Below are 20,709 nucleotides of genomic sequence, written 5' to 3'. Positions count from 1 at the left end.
TAATAACAGACAATGCTCACAGCAAGTACACCATATACATATGGATGTACAAAAGATGGCCCATGCTCATTTGTTTTTGGTGGTGCCAACAACAGCACAGCTACATTAACTACTGGCATTTCCAATATGTACCATGGGTTATCTCTATATTTTTCTACAGGGCAAATAATTGATGGTAGAAAGTGCCTTCAAGTCATAGCTGATATATGGTGACACCCCCCCCCTTGCAGGGGCTTCCAAGGGAAGTGACTAACAAGGGTGGTTTGCCATTGCCTGCCTCTGCGACCCTGGTCTTCTCCGGAGGTCTCTCATCCAGTTACTAACCAAGACTAACCCTGCTTAGCTTCTGAGAGCTGAAGAGATTAGGCTGTCCTGGTCTATCCAGGTCAATGTATATGAATGGTTACTTTTTGATCCCTTTTGCTATTGGTAGAATTTTTCTGAATTTTGTCCTTTTAATGTCATTGACATATTGAGCCTCCTTTTAGAGTAAAGCATTATTTAACTTGTTTGATTGTCATTCTGTGTGTGTGTGTGTGTGTGTGTGTGTGTCAAGTGCCATCTTGTAGCAGCCAACTTATGTGACCACCCATAGGGTTTTCAAGCCAAGAGACTAACAGAGGTGGTTCGCCATTGCCTGCCTCTGCAACCCTGGTCTTCCTTGGAGGTCTCCCATCCAATTATTAACCACAACCGGCCCTGTTTAGCTTCCAAGATCTTTGGAGCCGGCTGACCAAGTCAGGATAGGCAAACGATTACAGTTGGTGGAACAGGTCTGGCACGCAAGGTGGGGCGGAGTAGGGCAGGCAGGGTACCATAAGCCCACGCATCTGCGGCAAGCCCCAGATAACAAGAACAAAGGAGGGGAGGAATCCAGTGTGTGGGTGGGTAGGGGAAAGCATCTGCTTAAAATCTTCCTCATACCCAGTCTGTAACAGTGGCTGCTTTAAGCGAAATTTAATTAAAAATACCCACGGCTGAAAAGATTCCCCGCCAGGAGCTCCAGGTCATAAATAAGATGCAGGCCGTAAACTTTCCTATCCTCTAAAGAGTTCCTTTCAAGAGAGTTACAGGATTCAAAACAAAGTTATTTCACAGTTTGCAGAGTGCCTCTCAACTGCGGGGAGGACTTCAAAGAGCCTGTGTTCAAAGAGGAGGCATTCTTCCACATCCACGACGCAAAAAAATAGATAAGTGAGCTAATGTTAGTACTTCAGAGTTCAATTTCTATTCCAGGGGATTCTATAATTGAGTTAGATAGGAATAAGAGGGATGACAGAGGCCAATATAGTCCCTTTCATCTTATTCCAACCAAGCATTGCTCTGTGAAGATTTCCTTCACCAATGATTGGTTCAAAATTCTAACAATTCCTGACAGGATTTAGGCTATTAAACAGGGCATTAACCAAAACACTATATATAATTGACTTCACTTCTACCCTGTCTTTTGTCCCAATGGGACCTAAAGTGGCTTACATCACTTTTTTCCCACCATTTTATTCTCAAGCAACCCTGTGAGGAAGGTTAGCTTGCAAGGGCTTGACTGGCCCAGGGCCGCACAGCGAGCTTCCGTAGCAGAGTGGGGATTCGAACCTGGGTCTCCCAGATCCTACTCCGACCTTCTAACCACTCCCCAATACTGGCTCCAACAAGTGATAAACAAGTGATAGATTTTTTTTTTTGGTGTCTAGTATTTTCCAAGACCATCGGGGGAAGGCAGCAGGGCGTTTGGATACTTTCTCGAACTTGCCAGTGTTGACAAAGCACATGTCTGGAACACAGAAGGCCCCACGTTCAGTTCCTACTCTCTCAAGTTAAAGGTTTCAAAAGTAGGTGCTGGGATCTTTGTCAGACATCTTGGAAAGTTGCTGCCAGGCAGCAGAGACGGTCTCAGACTTGATGGATTAACACATGTGTGATATACCACACGTGTGATTTAAAAAAAAATGAGTAAAATCCAGCTGTGCAAATCAGCTCCAAACTAACAGCCAATCCTCAGGCCTAAACTAAACTAAACTAAACTAAACTTCTAATCCATTCTCCCCCACGATGGGCTCAGAGCAGAATACAACATATACAAAATACATAAATATTTTAAAACCAAATAAAAACATCAATAAACACATAGTACAATTTCTAAAAGATGGCAGCACACATATTGCACAACCGAAACAGCAACCAGTGGGGCTGGATGGCCAACTATTAGATGTTAGCAGAACAGGGTAAATCCCCCCCACCCCTGCCATAGCAGGAGGCCCGTTTCACAGCCCACCCACCTCAACCACCCTGAGCCTGGCAGGATATCTCTGTCTTACAGGCCCAGCAGAAAAATAACAATTCCTGCTCAGCCCGGATCTCCATAGACAGAGAGTTCCACTAGGCAGGAGCCAGGGACGAGAAGGCCCTGGTCCCGGTTGAGACAAGGTGGATCTCTTTGGAGCCGGGGGACTGCCAGAAGATGTTTGTCCATTGATCTAAGTGTCCTCTGGGGAACACAGGGTAAGAGGTGGTCCCAAAAATAAACAAATAAATAAAATAAAATAAAAATAAAGATTGCATAAATCGATTCCTAGATTACCACACAATTTCCCAAGGTACAATTCATCAAGGTTTCCCAAGCTACTAAAGCAAAATTAAATATATACGTGCAATGCTACAATTCACCAAGCATACTGGATTCTATTGGGATGTTTGAAAATATTAAAAAGGAAAGGTGTCACCAGCGTACTATTAAGTACCACACATCACACTGCAGCCCAGCTATGGCAGAAGCAAAGGGGTTGTTGACCAGTGCTCCTTCTCTGTTATTAAATTGTGTTTAAGGGTACGAGTTTATTAAAAGAACAAAGCCTCTTAAGGGCAATAACATGACAAAAGTACCATGCTGAACAAAATTTGACTGTTTCCTTCACAGACCCCAGGACTGGATTCCCTACAGCCTTTGATAGCTTGTACATGCTTATTTTATTTACATGCTTGCCCACCCTGCAGACTGAAAGCAATTTACAACATCGTTCTCCACTGCTAACCACCACCCTATGAGCTAAGTTAGGCTAAGAGAGAACGGCTGCTCCAAGGTCCATGGCACTGAAGGGTGGGGGGAGTAGAATTTGACCCTGGGTTTCCCAGAGCCTTATCTGAAATTCCAACCGCTACACCATGTTGGCTTTAAAAATGCATAACCTGTTTCTTAAAACAACTGCTTAGGACAACTTACAAGACGATCTAACAAAACCGATGATATTCAATACCTCAGAAAGCAGGATGGATCCAAATTAGTAGCCCCCGCCCCCCATGCAAGGACCCTTCCTTAGTAGAAGAGCTTCACTGATCAGCAGAAGGCTATTTGCACTGGAGGGGAGGGTCCATAAGATCCAACTTAGAAAGACATGTCCTAATAGATTCTAGATCTTCCGCAGAATCACTCTTTCCTTTGTAGGACCCAAGAGGGTAGGAAAGGCTCAAACAGGACAAAGGCCCAAGGTTGCTTTGGTTTCCTCTGAAAAGTGCACGTGCTGAAGTGATCCTCTGAATATGCACACCCTCCAGTGAGAATGCCACATAACATTTAAATCGCTGCCTTTTAATACAAGCGGATCTCCTTGGCAAGACGCATGGCTTTGAATGTGAAACCCACGATGCACGTCCAATGTGAGGAAGAGGGAAAAAAGTTTAAAGTAATGACTTTCCGTGCCATTTTTATGTGATATTTTGCCACACTGGGAGAAAAAAAAGGTTCTCTGTCTTATCATGGCATGGTATAGCTTACAGACAAATCTCGCAGACTGATAATGGTTCACTTATTTGTACTCAAACGCAAATGCAACTCCTCGCAAAGACCAGAGCCTGATAAACTTGGAAAGGCATCATAGTTAAGAGTTTTCCAGTTTTGATTTCAAATGTTTTGGTGGGATCAGGAGGCAGGCAAGAGATGTACACTGAAGAGCTTTGCCCTGAATGCCAGTCGGCTTGGCCAACGGCCCTTGAATGCAGTGACACACCCTGACCACATATTGTACTGCTAGCCCCTGCCACATGACCTTTATAAAGGCTGCCGTCCACTACACATTTAACTCTAGTATGTTTGCTAGCAAAAGAAATATTCCAGGGACCACTGAAGTCAGAAAAGGCTTGGCTAAGTTGCAAGGTTGGGATGTTCTCACTGGAAGTCTGCCCCAAGCACACATAGCAAAGCACAAGGCATTATGAAATTTCGTTTTTGAGAGTGATTTTCCAACATACATAGGCAAAGCTACACCATGTTAGCTAGAAACACATCTGCATAACATGTCGGGATGTTACAACCCATGAGCAAGGCCATCACTAGCATAACCCACCCACAATGGTGCAAAATCCTAAGGTTATGGGGGGCAGTGTAGAGAATAAAACTGCGCGTGCAGATTTCTTGATGAATGCCTCTGGTATCTGCAAATAGGTTCACTGTTAACCATGCCTCTCGCTTCCATTAACCACAGAAAATACACTGTTAAGAATACATTTCTCTAATTAATAGACATCTATTGATTCAAACAGATACGATGTAACAATTCTTCATTGGCTGCCTCAGCTGGCTTTGCAGACCCTAAGAAAAACCCTGCTTGATCAGACCAAAGATCAGTCTAGTCCGGAACACTGTCACCCAGGCCAGCTAGTCAGTTGCCTCCGAGACCAGAATGGAAAGAAAATATAGTGACGACATAGTTCGAACATAAGACTAAATCAAAGTTCAAATCCCCACACAGCCATGAAGTTTCATTGGGCCAGTCACCGTCCCTCAAACTTGACCTGCCTCATAAGGTTGTTAATATAAAATGAGGGAAGGGAACTGCATATGCCACCCTTGGATCAAGGGTGTGATAAAAACCAAACAGAGGCATAGATCAAGAGAAGGACTCGAACACTACGACACTTCCTAATTCCATGTTGCCATCATACTATTCAGCGCTGAGCGATATATTATCTATGCACAGGGATGTTTCACTTGGCAGTCATGGACGACAGCTCCCTACATGGAACTTGTCCAGCCCTTTAAGAGCGATCTTGTGGCCTTTAATTCCTTGACTAAAATCCAGGAACATCTTCCCACATCATACTCTGGGAAAGATGATAAAATAAGCTATAGCTGTTTGGGGTTATCTTCCATTCATATAGAATAGTAACCAGGGTGGATTTGATTTGATTTGATTTAAATCAAACTGATCACAATTTAAATTACTAGTCATTAAGTCTTGATTTAAATCATACTTTTCTACATAAAGACTAATTCTTGCTGGTATAACTTTAATATGCAAGTAGATGCCTGCCTTACCAATAGGTAAAGGAACTTCATTAAAGTATTCCCAAACTGGGTCTCTTTTACGGCCTGCTGCCATTATAGGTTTTTTCCTCCAAGGAAAGAATGTGAGAAACCTCAGGTCATACACACAAAAGATCCAAGGACTTGTGCAGTATTGTGCTCAAAAAGTTTCACTTTCATTTTGTACTGCTTGCCCCTCCCTCCTCACACTTAGTTTCTTCTTGTGCAGATCTATTCCACTCCAAACAATCAGAAAAATATTGTTTCTATTCACTGAACTTCTTGAAACTTAGCACTGGAGGGGTTGATTCTGTCTTCATAGGTTTGTAGAACAATAGGATTAAGGTCTTTTTCTCAACTCTGTTCATGTTATAACATTTTTGCTGTGAAGAAGAGGCATGTGATCTCTGCTGAGCTGACACAAATTCAGTTTTGAGAACTGCAAAATCAAGCATCTGTGATAATATCTTGTAGGCAGAGAAACTGCCCAATAATCTTACAAAAACCTCTGGAAGAGCATGACATTGTGAATGGATTAATGGAATGTATTTACCAAAAAAATTAAACATATACAGCCTTATTCTACATAATTAAAAACTAATCTTTATTTCATGATGGAATAACCTTTGGATGGTAATATATTTTCCTCAAAAAGCATTTTATTTAAAAAAATCTGATTTAAATCAAAAAAATCCAATTTAAATAAAAAAAATCCATTTTTTTAATTTTTTTTTTAAAAATCATTGATTTTTAGTAACTAAGAACGTAAGAGCCTACTAGATCAGACCAGTGGTCCATCTGGTCCACCAAACAGTTTCACACAGTGGCCAACCAGTTGCTCTGGAGAGCCAATGAACAGGGCAAGGAGCTACCTCCTAACGTTGCTGCTTGCTGCCTTAACTCAGCATGGTCACTAGCCATTGATAGATGTAGCTGTCATGAATTTGTCAGCTTCCCTTTTAAACTCATCTACACTGCATCTACTGGCAGTGAATGCTACCTCTGTGCTTTGTCTTATATGGTGATTATTCAACTCCTCCAGAATGGAAGAGTGTTGTCCATCGTGAGTAGATGGACCTCTGTGAAACACAAACAGGCAAGGATGTGTGGCAGAACTCTTTCTGGTTTCAGCCTGAAGAACTGACTGATCTGCCAAAGACCCGTCACACTGACCCTTCAGGGAAGAAAGCCATCGGGCTGGTTCAGACAAGACGCAGGCCTGATGTGTAGCTAAGTCCTAAATGAAATGCAATATTTCTACTGAACATAGGGGACCTATGAATGTCAAGTCAGCTGCTATGGAAAGGCAGATGCCCACTGGCGTTGGATCGGAAAGCAAGAGCACCGAGTGGGCGTAAGGAAGCAAGACGCTACCTCTCCCACCCCACAGAGGAACAGTGGATCATCCAAACTGGCCCTGCAATTCTAATTAAAGCATCACACTGGATCATCACGTCTTGACATTTTCACTGAGGTCTTCACTGAATGAGCCTTCAAATTAATCCAAGATTCCAACTTGGAAATCTTTTTTTTTTCAATCTAAAAAAAATGGCTTTTGCTTTATTTACAGCAGATCAGGAAAGAAACAAACGATTCGGTTTCGTTTTCTCGGCCATGTCAGACGCTCCTCACCGCAAGTCCAGGAGGAAGCGCCTGAGCAGCCTGACCGGGCGGCTGATCTGCGAAGATTAGCCCCCAGGACTCCCAGTGAGGGAGGCAGGGTCCGGGACGCGGCGGGAAGAGCCCCCTGAAATCGATGCGGGGGGTAAATTGCCCGTTTGTCCCTATGGAGGCCGGCAGACATGCGCGGCACCTTGAGTGCTGCCGGGCCATGGAAAATGGCAAAGAGCAGAACTAGGCGGAAGCTTGTAAGTAAGCGAATCCCTTCTGTTATTACAAGCGCACACGAAGGAGTGGTGGGATCTGAAGCTAAGAAGGCTCGCTCTTCCCCCTCGCTGAGTTTCAGAATTTGGTTGGCGGTCCCCCCCCCCTAAAATGGCAACAAAAAAGCAGAGTCCCGCTTTGGGCAAGTCAATTTCAGCTGCCCTGCAGGGGAAAGGAGAGTCGCTCGAGGACTTGGTGAAAAGGTCGGTTATCGAAGCCATAAAGCCCTTTGTTGACAAGCTGAATGAAACAGATCAAAGGGTGGGCTTAATTGAGAGCGAAGTGAAAACCATCAAGGAAGCAGCGGGGGGAGGGGCAGAGAAGTCTGCCCAGGAAAATGCGTCACTCGTGAGGGCAATGAATAAAGAGTTAAAGCTGGTGGAGAACCAGCTGATCGGGCTACAAGTGGAATGAACACAGACAATTTTGCGCCTCCAGAACATGAAAGAGGAGGAAAATGAGGATTTATGGGGTCTGGCCTCGGAACTATTGGCGACACCCGCGAGGGCAACTAAAGAAGAGGTAAAAAGCGCCATTTTGGAAGTCCGTCGGGCTTCTTCAAAATATGCAACAAAGCGTCAGCTGCCTCGCGAGATCATCATCGAGTTTTCATCTAAAAGGATCCGAGACACTATCCTATACAACTCATACAATGCAGAACTGGACTTTCTGGGTAATAAAGTCAAGATACTGAAGGACGTCCCATTTTTAGTTCGGAAAAGAAGATTTAAGTATAAAAAGCTCGCAGCTCTTCTGAGGGAATGTGGAATAAAGTACAAATGGCTATTTCCGGAAGGTATCTGGTTCAGTTACAAAGATCAAGCTTACAAGATAACATCAGAAGATCAATTAAGGGATTTTGAGAACAAAAATCAAGAATTTCAGCAAGACACCAAGCAAGAAGGCGAAGTCTGAAGGGGGGGGGAGGGAACGAGCACTGCGGCTGCAGTTGCTCAGAGAGAATTGCGTCCGAGGCCCGGGGGGGGGGGGAAGGAAGACTTAATTTGAATTGTAATTTGTATTTTGCAAGGTCAACCACTCCATCAATATCATACAAAGTTTTAATTCTTTAATAATGGCAGTATGAAGGGAAAGCATTATGTGTAGTGTAGTGTTGTTATATGTTGCTGTTTTTTTTTCTTTCCTTCCCCTGCCCCCCTTCTTTCCCTTTGTATTGTTAGTCAATGTAGTTAATAAAAAAAATAAAAAATGTTTAAAAAAAAAAGGAAAGAAACAAACAACTGGAGTATATACTAACAGGGATGAGGAACTTCTTAATTTCTTCCAGTGCATGTCCCATTCTGGCATACGCTTCTGCGGGTGGAGCAAACACTTCGATCAACACATGCAGGTCATCATTTAGGTGGAAGTACTTTGCTTCGCCACTTTTCCTCAACTCTTCTTCCTAGGAGAACCCAAAAAAATATTTTTTAAGAAGTGAAATTATACAGCTGCAAAGGAACATCGGTTTAAAGTCCAAAATTACAGGTGTATGGCAAATCTGATATCAATTAATGTACTGCTGGCCTAAACTAAGAATGCAAAGGTAACGTGCGCTAATCCTGGGTAAAACGTCTACTGCAGAAGAACAGAAAAATAAGGTGCGTATGATTATGGCTGTTGAAGGATTAAGGAAGACAGGTAATCATGCACTCATTTCAGGGAAAACTGATAATAAAATAGGTTTTTCTGTAAATGTTGATTCTATCATGTGTTTTAACTTTGTATTGCCTGTAGTCTAAAAAAACAATTTTGGAATATTTTGTTTAAAAATACCTTGGGGAGAGAAAGTTTAACACCAACATTTTCATGAATGACTGTAATTTTTTGTTGTAAACACTCCCTGAACAGGACTGGAAACCATACACAGGGGAGAGTGGACTGATATCTCTTAAATTTAATCCCAGAAGTTCAAAGCTCTGTTCCTGAGCCTTCAAACAGTTTCCTATTTTATAAAGAACAACATGTCCACTAGTCAACAAACGCAGATATGCCATTTGATGCTAACAGAAGTCCTACAGTAGAACTGAGGCATATGGCTTCATTTTAACGTTGGCTTTCCAATTTTTGGCACTGAATCTCACATTAATCCTTTCAAGCCTCTTTGGTACCAGAGATGGACATACCAAGGACCACTACACACATTAAAAATTGAGAGCATGTACACATGCAAGGTGCACTCATTTGTTGTCCAAAGCTATCCCCACACACAAACACCTATTTCATCTCATGTGCATACAAAAGACATTTAGAGGGAAGTTGTGGTCACTGTTGCTTCCAAACACACTGATGCTCACGGGAGTCAGTGATGTGGGTTTTCCGGAGGAATCTGAATTAGAAAATTTTCTGATTCAAACGCAACTAATGTTAGCAACATTTAAATAGCGTGAACAAAATGTAAATAATGTTAGCAGAACTTGGCAAATATACCATGTGCTAGCTCCTCTAGGGTTTGTCCATGATTTGCATCTCACATTTTGCCCATCTAATATGACTGATTTGCAGCTCGGCAGCCCTGACGATTCAAAACAGGCTATGTTTACATACTTAAGGTGGAACATTTTCTGCCCCACATCTCTGGTTTGGAGTACATGCCCCTCTTCACTTCTAAAGTGACAGTGTCCACTCGCACAGACAGCAAGGGGCACTGGGATCTGAAACCAGTCTCCCAGAACAAGTGTAATATTAAAAGTCCACACCGGTGCTCAACCAACGTTTAGCAGATACTGAAAACTGATTCCCTAAAGCAGAACAACAGCAGGCACATTATCTGAAATAAACGAAGAACATGCATGCACTATTTATTACACCTGGATTTCTTGCTTTTCCCATTTCAAGCAGCTCTCGTGAAAAGATCTTGCATATCCAGGAGTCTGGCTTTCATTAAATGGAAAGCACAGGGTCAAGAATGAGGATCTCCTAGTTTGACGAATCATATTGGCTGCAACCTAACACATACTTACCTGGGAGTTAATCCCACTGAACATAACAGGGCTTATCTCCAATCAAAAATGAATAGGACTGCATTATTCATTATGTCCCATAAAGTTCAAAGTTTAAAATGCTATTAGACTTTGATTATGTGCTTGAAACTCGAACCAGAAAACAGAGTTTTCTAGCCTCATGAAACAAATGAATGCTTTAGACTCAAAGCTATCAAGTTTCACATTCACCAACAAGTCTGTTTTACAGACCTCCACAGGCACAGGGTGACACAATGCAATAATTCAACAGTACATATAAGCTTTGTTGATACACCATTAGATTTTCATGCTCATGGAAAGTATGACCTGGAGGGAAAGTTTAGGTGGGGAACTGAGTTGGTCTGCAGTAGAACAGCAGGATTTGAGTCCAGGGGCACCTTAGAGAACAACAAGGTTTTCAGAGTGTAAGCTTTCAAGTCAGAGTTCCCTTCTTCAGAAGATTCAGGCAGGGTTTTTCTACATACTGGACTTAAATACTGGGGGGGGGGAGTACCTGTGGAGGCTTCCTATGCCCCCCTGCCATGTCCCACAAGGTCAAACCAGGGGCCAGGAAAACATTAACCTTGGCTGATCCACCATAAAGGAACTCCATTCCTCCTATATATCCCAATGCTCTCCATCTATGTGGGGACGTTTCTACAAAGGGAAAGGGCAGTTCTACAGCAGCCAACTACAAACCAACATCAGCAAGGCCTCAACAAGTGACCCATATTAAAGGGAAAGGAGAGACTGAACCACATGCAACCACTGCATGTAGAAGGCATTTTCTATTATCCTTCTCCATGCAGTAAAGCTTGGAATCACCCAATAAAACAGGCTCAAGACTAACATGTGCTTCTTCCCACAACGCATCATGCACTACCACAAGGTTACAGACATTAGCAGTGATGAATTCATGGGAGAATTAGATAGATAAAACTATCAAAGCTAAGACAGTTGAAACCATCAAAAGCCGGCAACCCATGCGTCAGTTGCATCCTTTGCAGCAGCTCTGCTGGTCGCAGAACCTTGTAGGACTATGAGATCAATTCTAGCCCAAATCTCAAGCTCCCCCCAGTTATGTAGATTTTCTAGGAAAATTTGCATAAGAAATGTATCTGATTCTAAATATTGAAATCAGTAATTTAAATAAAGTTAAAATTTAAATAATGGCCACAGAAGAAGGCCGATGTACCATTCGTGGGGAGGGCGGGATATAAACCAAATAAATAAATAAATAATAAATGCACAAGCACTAAGGTTTGTCCATGTTTCATACCCTACATTTCCCCCATTTTTAAATAAATAGGTAATCTTATTTCATCTATAAAACCGAAGAGATATACAACGTAGTAATACTGCATACATATTGTGAAAAATATATAACTATATGAATATAGATTATTACAGGACAAACTGACAACTCATCTCATTGTGCCCAGAAAGTTTATCAAGCACTCAACACTTAAATCAGACTTTAAAAAGTCCTTCAAATAATCTCTAGAATTTTCTCTTCTTCATTTTCTTTAGGTTTGGTTTTATTGCAGATAACCCCAAACAATCTCTAAATCTTAACAATTTTTTCTTGTCTCTATTCTTCCCTCCCATAAATATCCAACTGCCAGTATTTAGTACATTAACATACTAATCCAGACTTTACCCAGCCAGAACATCACATTTTTCCAATATTTTTCCAGGATCATACATGTTACTCTTGCATCCCGATATCCAGCCAAATTATTCTAAAATTTTGACAAGTCCCTCCACTGAACACTTAAGTTTTCGCAGACAAAAAAATGTTATCATTGGCATATAAGAGTCACCATCACATTTATAGCACCTCATTGGATTCCTTGAGTGGATTCACGTTGAGAAACTAATTCTAGCATTTCAATAGCTAGATTGAATAAAAGAGGTGATGGGCAGCCCTGTCTTACTCCCCACAAGAAAGGATGTTGGGTAATAATTGCCTCTTGTAGGACTCTTGTAGTTGGTTTTGAATACAGTGAGTCAATCCATCTACAGAAATTATTATCCAATCCAAACAATTTCAGCACCTCTTGTAGGTATAACCATTCAATCTTGTCAAAAGCTTTTTCTACGTCAACAAAATATCCAAAATTTAGCCCATTTAGCACAACCGATTTGCAGTGCAACTGCCCTGACAACTATAGATAAATAGACTGTATTTACATATGCAGGGCAGGAAATTTTCTGGAAAGTTTTCTGACATTGATCACTGCAGCTCTTTCGGTATAGCTATGACACCTTGAAAAGATCTTTTGAAAGAGGCAAGGAAATTGCCCACTCTGCTGGTTTTCAGAAAAGCCACCAAGATGATGCTGTTTAGAAGGATCTTTGTTGAAGGTTAAAATGTATATCTCTTTTCAGATATTTACTTTCAGGGCAGGGGAGGATACAAGTATTTATTTAAAACATTTATTAGCCACATTTATACCTTTACATTAGAAAAAAATCCATCCTGGGTTTATCTTCTAAAGGTGCAGCACATTATTAATTTACATTATTTTACAGTCCGCCATTCTTACTGAGACTCGAGGCAGATTGTACAGTGTAAGTCAATACAAACAATACCTGGAACATTCAACAAACAATGTAATAGGATACAGACAGCAGAAATTTGAAAACAAAACAAAAATCTGATGCAGAACTGAAACACTGATGAAACAAAAACAGAAGCAATTTGACATATGATAAACAACAGTAGCAGACAGTACGCAGTAGAATCGCCTACAGTTCCTAGCCCCTGAGCGAAGCATCTCTCAACCATTTCCTTATAGCACAGCCCTGTTACCTGTAAATGAAAGCCCTCCTGAATAATTTGATTTTGCAGTTTGTGAAAAGCCAGGAAAAAGGGCCTTTGGACACTTACCGTGAAGGGTCCTTCTCCTCTGAGGTTAGGAGGACATCCTGGGTGTTTTCCCACCAACCTATCGGGGAGGCAGGAAGTTGAAAACTCTTCCTCTTCCTGTAGTGTATGGATGGGAACACCCCCTCAGGGCTCAGTTCGGGATGTTCCCCTCAGCAGTCCTTATCTAAACATAACTATCCTATAACAGTAACAGGAAAAACTTTTGGAAAGAATTGTTAGTCAACTTATCAACGAGAAAGATATAAGGTATCTATCACCCTATCCGAATCATTGATCAAAGGGTGAAGCAAACAGAGAAAACGAAAGAGAAACTGGGACGAAGACCTTGGGAGGGCAGGATGTCCTCCTAACCTCAGAGGAGAAGGACCCTTCACGGTAAGTGTCCAAAGGCCCTTTCTCCCTCTGAGGCGGAGGACATCCTGGGTGCTCCCAAAGCAGTCCCGAAAGGTTCAGGGTGGGATGAGGTCTTCGTCTTCCATAACGTGTTGTAGCACTCTCCTGCCAAACGCCGCATCCGCCGACGCGTAGGTGTGAAGGCAGTAGTGCTTGATAAAGGTCGAAACGGAAGACCAAGTAGCCGCCTTACAGATGTCTTCCACTGAGGCATTCCTCCGTATGGCCGCATTAGTTGCTGCACTCCTAGCCGAATGGGCAGTAATTCCCTCTGGAATGTCCAATTTAAGGGCTTTGTATGCCTCTCTGATGCAGGCCTTGACGCTGTAAGCTATGGCCGACGAGGACAGACGTTGCCCCAATCTTGGTTTAGAAATGTTAATGAACAGAGAGTCCGTCTGTCGTATGGGCTCTGTCCTGATAATGTATGCTTTTAATGTTCTCCTGACATCTAGATTATGCCAGTCCTTTTCCTTTGGATGCCTTGGGTCTGGACAAAAGGATGGGAGGTTAATCTCCTGTTCTCGATGAAACTTTGAGAAGGCTTTAGGCAGAAAAGTTGGGTCAGTCCTTAAAACTACTTTATCTTTGTGGAAAATACACAAGTCCGGTCTTACTGAGAGTGCGCCTAGTTCGGAAACACGCCTTGCCGACGTGATTGCTACTAGGAAGATGGTCTTTAGTTTCAGCCATCTTAGAGAAATGTCTTTCACTGGCTCAAAGGGATGTTTGGTGAGCGCGGACAGAACAACATGAAGACGCCATGTTGGGAAACGATGAAGTGTGGGAGGACTCAATATCGTAGCACCCCGAAGGAACTGTCGTATATGGGGATGAGCTGCCATAGGTACCTTTCCCATTCTAGGAATGATGGTGCTGATAGCGGCTACCTGTTTCCTTAATGTAGCCGGTTTCAGGCCCCTATCAAGACCCTCCTGGAGGAAGCCCAAAATGACAGTAGTCGATGTACAAAGAGGATCTACCTTCTTGCGACGGCACCAGCGAACGTAGGCTTTCCAAGTGGAGTTGTATATTCTCTGAGTAGACTTCTTTCTTGAAGCTAGAATGGTGTCTACGACTTGTGAACTGTATCCCTCCTTTATGAGCGATCCCCGTTCAATCTCCACCCGGTCAAGGACCACCATTCTGGGTCCGGATGCCAGATTGGTCCCTGTAGAAGGAGATCTGGTCGCACTGGTAGATGGAATGGGGGATGGTCTGCAAGGCAAAGTAGCGTTGGGAACCACGGCCTCCTTGGCCAGTAGGGTGCCACCAGGATCACGGTGGCCTTTTGTTCCTGTATCTTTCGGAGCACTTTCGGGAGGAGTGGTAGAGGCGGGAAGGCATACAAAAGTCCTCTGGGCCAGTCTGATGTCAAAGAGTCCGTACCCTCCGCCTTGTGATGAAAGTATCTGGTGAAGTATCTTGAGGTCTGGTGATTTAGGGGCGATGCAAACAGATCCACTACCGGACTGCCCAAGCGAGCCGAGATGAGTCTGAACGTTTCCTTGTTGATCGACCATTCTCCCGGATGCAGGGTCTCCCGGCTCAACCAATCCGCCTGAACATTGCAAGAACCCTTTATGTGTTCCGCCCGTAGCGAACGGAGCTTGATTTCCGCCCAACTGATGATGCAGTTCGCTTCGTTCTGAAGCCGGGAGGATTTGGATCCTCCTTGCCTGTTGATATAAGTTTTGGCTGCCACATTGTCCGTACGTATGAGAACATGTGTCAGAGGTATCAGTTGGTTGAAATGTGTCAGAGCTAGAAATATAGCTCTCAGTTCTAGTACGTTGATTGGCAATGTCCGTTCTGTCTGAGACCAGACCCCTTGAACTGGAGTTTTGTCCATGGTCGCTCCCCAGCCCGTTAGGCTGGCATCCGTGAAGATTTGAGTGTATCGTGGAGTGAGGAAACTCTTGCCCTGTCGGAGGTTGTCCCGGCACGTCCACCATCTGAGGCTGTCTTTGACCCCGCGGGGAACCTGTACTTTGATTGCCTGTTTCTGAGCTATCTGAAACTGGTAAGGTCTCAGCAGAGCCTGCAGAGGTCTGGAGTGAAAACGACCCCAATAGATAGCTTCTGTGTTGGACACGAGGAGGCCCATTAGCTTGGTCAGTTCCATGAGAAGTGATCGTTGTTGTTTGATGACAGTCGATGCTAGGTGTTTGGTCTTTATTATCTTCTCCTCGGGAAGGGTGAAAGTGCCCTCTCGAGTGTCTATAATCAGACCTAGATGTTCTAGTCTCTGGGATGGTTGCAGATGACACTTGTTCCTGTTGACCAGGAATCCATGACTCTCTAGGAACTGAATCACCGTCTGAGTGTCCCTGAAGGAGGTGGCTTTGGACCCCGATCTGATGAGGATGTCGTCGAGGTACGGATGTAATTGTAGGCCCCTCTCCCGCAGTCTGACAACCGGCACGATGAGTAGTTTCGTGAAGACACGCGGAGCCGTTGCCAGGCCGAAGGGCATTGCCCGAAACTGAAAGTGTAGGTTTCCGATGCAGAACCTGAGGAATCGTCGATGGGGCAGGGCTATCGGAACATGTAGATATGCTTCCGTCAGGTCTATTGATGTCATATAGTCCCCCTGACGTAAAGCCTCTGCGATGGACCTCAGTGTCTCCATCCTGAAGTGTCGGAGTTTTATGAACCGATTCACGTATTTCAGATCTAGAATCGACCTCCAATCGCCATTCCTCTTCGGGACGGTGAAGAAAATTGAGTAAACCCCTGTTCCTCTTTCGTGTTGAGGAACTGGTTCTATAGCTCTGATGTTGATGAGATGTTGAATAGCTTTGATCGTAATTGCGCGTCTGTTTGGGTCTCTTTTGAGAGGAGAGACCAGAAACCTTTCCGGTGGGTGAGAGGCAAATTCTATTAAGTAGCCAGATGAGACGATCTCCAAAGCCCAGGCATCCGCTTGGGAATCCAGCCAGGCCTGGCGGAAAAGGAGCAGTCTCCCCCCCACCGGAATGTCCTTCGAGTCAGGGCTTCTGTCCTTTATCCTCCACGTCTGGTCTATAGTTGCGGCCTCCTAGTTGTTTGTGTGGTCTGTTTCCGAAATTCCCCTTGCGGGATTGAGGTCTCTGTAGGTTCCAGGGTCGCTTTGTGTCCTGTCTAGGCCTAGGAAGAGTGTGATTCGTTCTGAAGGTTTGGAACTGGAAGGATCGCCGGTCGTTCCTTCTCAGGGACCTGGGCAAGGCCCTCTTTTTGTCTTTTGTTTCCACCAGGATCTTATCTAGGTGGTCTCCAAATAGCTTTTTTCCTTGGTAGGGGTAGGACGTCAGGATCACTTTTGACTGGATATCCGCTGGCCATGCTCTGATCCACAGAAGGCGTCGTGCGACCGTGGTGGAAGCCATCGCCCGAGAGCAGAAGGATAAGGCGTCTAAGGTGGCATCCGCTGTAAAAGCGCTGGCCTTTAGTATCCTATTGGCCCCTTCTAACAGCCGTTTGTTATTTTCTGGCAAAAGTTCAATCACTCTTCTGACCCATACGACTGAGGCCCTGGCCACCGTAGATGCGATGGCTGAAGCTTTGATAGCCAAGGCTGTCGCCTCATGCACCCTCTTTAATGCTGTCTCTCCCTTCTTATCTATGCTGTCCTTGATCACTCCTTGGCCGTCCTCAGAGAGAAGACCTTGTGACTGTATGGCCGCCACTGGTGCGTCTATGGCTGGCACCTGCAAGAGTTCGTCAGCAAAGTTAGGGAGAGAATACAGTTTCTTAATAGCATTAGGGACGTGCTTGCACCTGGCTGGTGTAGCCCACTCTGCCTTGAGTTGGCACTCATAATATTCGGGGAAGGGGAATACCTTAGCCTTCTCTTCTGATCTGGGAAAGAACTCTTTATTTCCCTGAGGTCTGGATTTGGGAGCCCCTGCTGATGGTTGCTCCTCCTCCCCCCGCTTAGATTCTTGTAAATCTAACGCTGCCAAAGTTTTACTCAGAAGATATTGGTAATCTTCTGCATGGAAAAGTCTGTTAGACTGGTCATGGCCTGGGGACTCGACTTCCTCTTCTTCATCGGGAAGGAATTCCCCCGGGTCAGAGTCCTCACTGGGTGAGGGTTCCTCTTCCAGCCACCCAGTTGCCCTGCCTACAGATCTACTGGGAAGGGTCTTCTTTGCTGCCTTAGTAGGCCAGGGCCCATTGTAGCACTGTCTCTCCTGTGGATCCTTAGAAGCCTGGGAGCTGTGGGCCTGTGGAGGTGGAACTGGGTTGGCTTTACACAGGGCTAGGATTTCTTCTCTCATTGTTTGCCGCATAAAAGACACAAATTCTGGAGGCATTGCACGGTGGGCACCACTTACGTGACTCTCTAGGCCTAGAGAGTTAACTCCGTGCTGAGCCGCCCCTTGTTCCTGCGGCAAATCTCCCGCCGGGAGATTGGGAAGCGCGTCTTTCCGGTTTGGCGGGAAAAGGCTCTTCGCGCCCGCTGTTGCCGCCAAAATGGAGTCCCGTCCTTCTGCGCTGCACTCGGCCGGCCGGCTGTGGCGCGCTGGACTCCTAGGCTCCCTCTGTGGCAGACGGGGCCGTTTTCTAGAGGGCTGATGGACGTCCTCTCCGTCGCTGGCCGTCTTCTCGCCGGGGAGCCGCGTAGCCATGGAAGACACGCCGGCGCCGGCTGGGTCCGTTCCCGCTATCGGTAAGACAGCTCCTTGGGAACGGCCCGCCCTCTCCATAAAGCTGTCTTCTGAATCTGAAGAGTCCACCGAAGCCATCCTGCCTTCTTTCTTTTCCTCAGCAAAGGGGAGGGAATGAAAGGAAGGGACAAGGCAAGAAGGCACAGCTAGAGTAAAGAAAGTAAGAGGTAAGAGGTAAGAAGCAAGAGGTTAGAGAGGAAGAGTAGTGTAGGAAGATGATTATTTGGAAGAAAGGCAGTAGAGCAAGCCTAAAGAGAACTGCTCTCCCCGGAGGCAGGAAAAGAACTGAGCCCTGAGGGGGTGTTCCCATCCATACACTACAGGAAGAGGAAGAGTTTTCAACTTCCTGCCTCCCCGATAGGTTGGTGGGAAAACACCCAGGATGTCCTCCGCCTCAGAGGGAGAATGGGAGTTTTCTTGACTTCTTCAGGCAGGCCGTTCCATAAGGTACAGGCCACTTCAGAGAATGCACATGAGTGGGCAGCTAGTGATTTTGCCTCTTTGCAGGGTAGCACCTGCAGAAAGCCTTGATTAGGTTAGTAAAGTTGCTGTAGAGGAACATAGGGAGGGAAATGCTTCCACAAATATGAGACACCATGGTCATGAAAGACTTTGTGATAGTTAAAACCGTGAGTTGAGCCCAGTAGCTGATGGGCAGCAAGGGAGTAATAGGACTGTAGAATGGGAGTATTATGCATGCTCCACCTCGTTCCTGATAATAAATGAGCAGTGGATTCTGCACCAACTGCAGTCTTCAAGTTGACTTTGAGGGGAGGCCTATGTAGAGTGCATCACAGTTTGGTGTAGTGGTTAAGAGCGTGGGACTCTAATCTGGAGTACTGGGTTTGATTCCCCGCTCCTCCACTTGAAGCCAAGGGTGACCTTGGGTCAGTCACAGCTTCTAGGAGCTCTCTCAGCCCCACCCACCTCACAGGGTGTTTTTTGTGGGGATAATAACATATTTTGTAAACTGCTCTGAGTGGGTGTTGTCGTCCTGAAGGGCAGTATATAAAATTGAATGTTATATTACAGTAGTCAAGTCTCAATGTTACCATGCTGTGGATCCAGGTGGTCAGAACAGCCATGTCAAGGCCATCTTCTAGGCATTTCTTCCATAGGAAAGCTTATACTGCAATACATCTGTTAATTTCTAAAGCGTCACAAGGCTTTTCGTTTACCATGTTTTTCAGGCTCTCAAAAATCAGATGTGGACGTTGCAAACGCGGACCTTCTGTCATTCTGTCCACTAGGGTGCTCGGTCTATCAGCATTCAACTGCTCTAACCAGTAGAACTACATACTGGCAGATAATTGTCATTGGAAGCTAAGAAGCCGGAAAGTTAAGCAACAAACTCTGCCTTGATCCACCAGGTTCCATGTTGGTCTACCTCGCCTACCAGGTTCTTTCAGCATTCATTACCTTACTCATCAGATCCAGCCTAAGCCTCCTAAACTCTCCAAGTTCTATACTTCACATACCAGCCTCCTCTAGACCTCCCTCTGTCCCGCCCAACCACCCTTAGCAGTTGAGCATTTTTTTAAAAAAAACCAAGAAGTTGCCAATTACTGCATACTCCCTGGCTTTGCAAAGCTCTTTGCTATTTCTCTTCTGAACTACAGACTCTTCCGCACCCAGAAACGTCCAGCATTGCTCCCGCTATTCGCACTTGCTGTACTACTTTTAGTTCCTTCGCTGCCCTTCTGGTTCCTATCCTCCTGTTCCTCCGGTTCCTCCCTCCTGGCCTTTTCCTCTTGTCTCGTTCCTTTCCTCTGTTGCTTAGCAACTCAGGCTGCAGATAAGGCAGAGATGCTCAACAGATGGTACTGACCTCTACAGAATGCATACAGGTGAGCACAGATAGTTTCAGGTAGATAACCGTGTCAGTCTGCAGTAGAACAACAGTCCAGTGGCACCTTAGAGACCCACTAGATTTTCAGTCAAAGTTTAGGGAGCTCCCTACGGAAGCATTGACACCTCAAAAGCTTATACCTTGAAAATCTCTAAGGTGCAACTAGACTCACATTCATGTGAGCACAGAAGAACTTGTCCCAAGAGATGGTGAACAGAAGGTGGAGATGGGAAGTAAGTATCTGGAGAAACATATAAGGGCCCCTGAATGGATCTACCACTCCGTATTCAAAGGAACAAAAGAAAAAAGGAACCTGTGGTGGGGGAGTTCTGTGAATACAGAAATTACTGCCAAGTCACAGAAGCTATACCAACGGACAAACCAGTTTGCTGATTTCAAGTATCTTATCACCCATCTCAGTGCGTTCACTGCCCAGAATGCAGGAAGGCAAGTGTGGCTGGCATTTTACCGAGCAATCAGGACTTACCTATACGTTTCCCCCAATGACTGCGAGTAAAACACTTATACATCAATTATGAAGGAATTCACAGATGGAGACCCAAAGTATTTTGGAGAGGGGCCAATCCAGCAGTCCCCTCCCCTAGCTACAGCTCTCTTGTAAGGAGACCCTGGGCAGCAGACACACGGAGTGGAGCAGATTCCCCAGCGTGAACTGGCTCTTGTTCTGCTTATCTAAGAAAGCATGTTTTGTTTCTGAAGCGCTACTGTGTCAGGTTAGACACAATTTAGCAAGTGTTAAAAATACCCTCCTGCTAGCA

General features: G+C 44.8%; 1 protein-coding gene across 2 annotated transcripts in view; it reads right to left on the bottom strand.

Annotated features, from left to right (window-relative positions):
• The window catches only part of KHDRBS3 (KH RNA binding domain containing, signal transduction associated 3), a 178,924-nt gene that overhangs the window by 54,871 nt on the left and 103,344 nt on the right, over positions 1-20,709 (bottom strand). For both annotated transcript variants that reach the window (XR_008597424.1, XM_054985168.1), the window contains exon 4: positions 8,439-8,585. Coding sequence is in view for 1 of the 2 variants with exons in the window: in XM_054985168.1 (XP_054841143.1) it covers positions 8,439-8,585 (147 nt within the window). In the remaining variant the exon portion in view is untranslated. The remainder of the gene's footprint in view (positions 1-8,438; positions 8,586-20,709) is intronic.

Source organism: Eublepharis macularius, chromosome 7 (genome assembly GCF_028583425.1).
Source record: "Eublepharis macularius isolate TG4126 chromosome 7, MPM_Emac_v1.0, whole genome shotgun sequence".
Lineage (NCBI taxonomy): Eukaryota > Metazoa > Chordata > Lepidosauria > Squamata > Eublepharidae > Eublepharis > Eublepharis macularius.
This window is presented reverse-complemented; position numbering and strand designations above follow the sequence as displayed.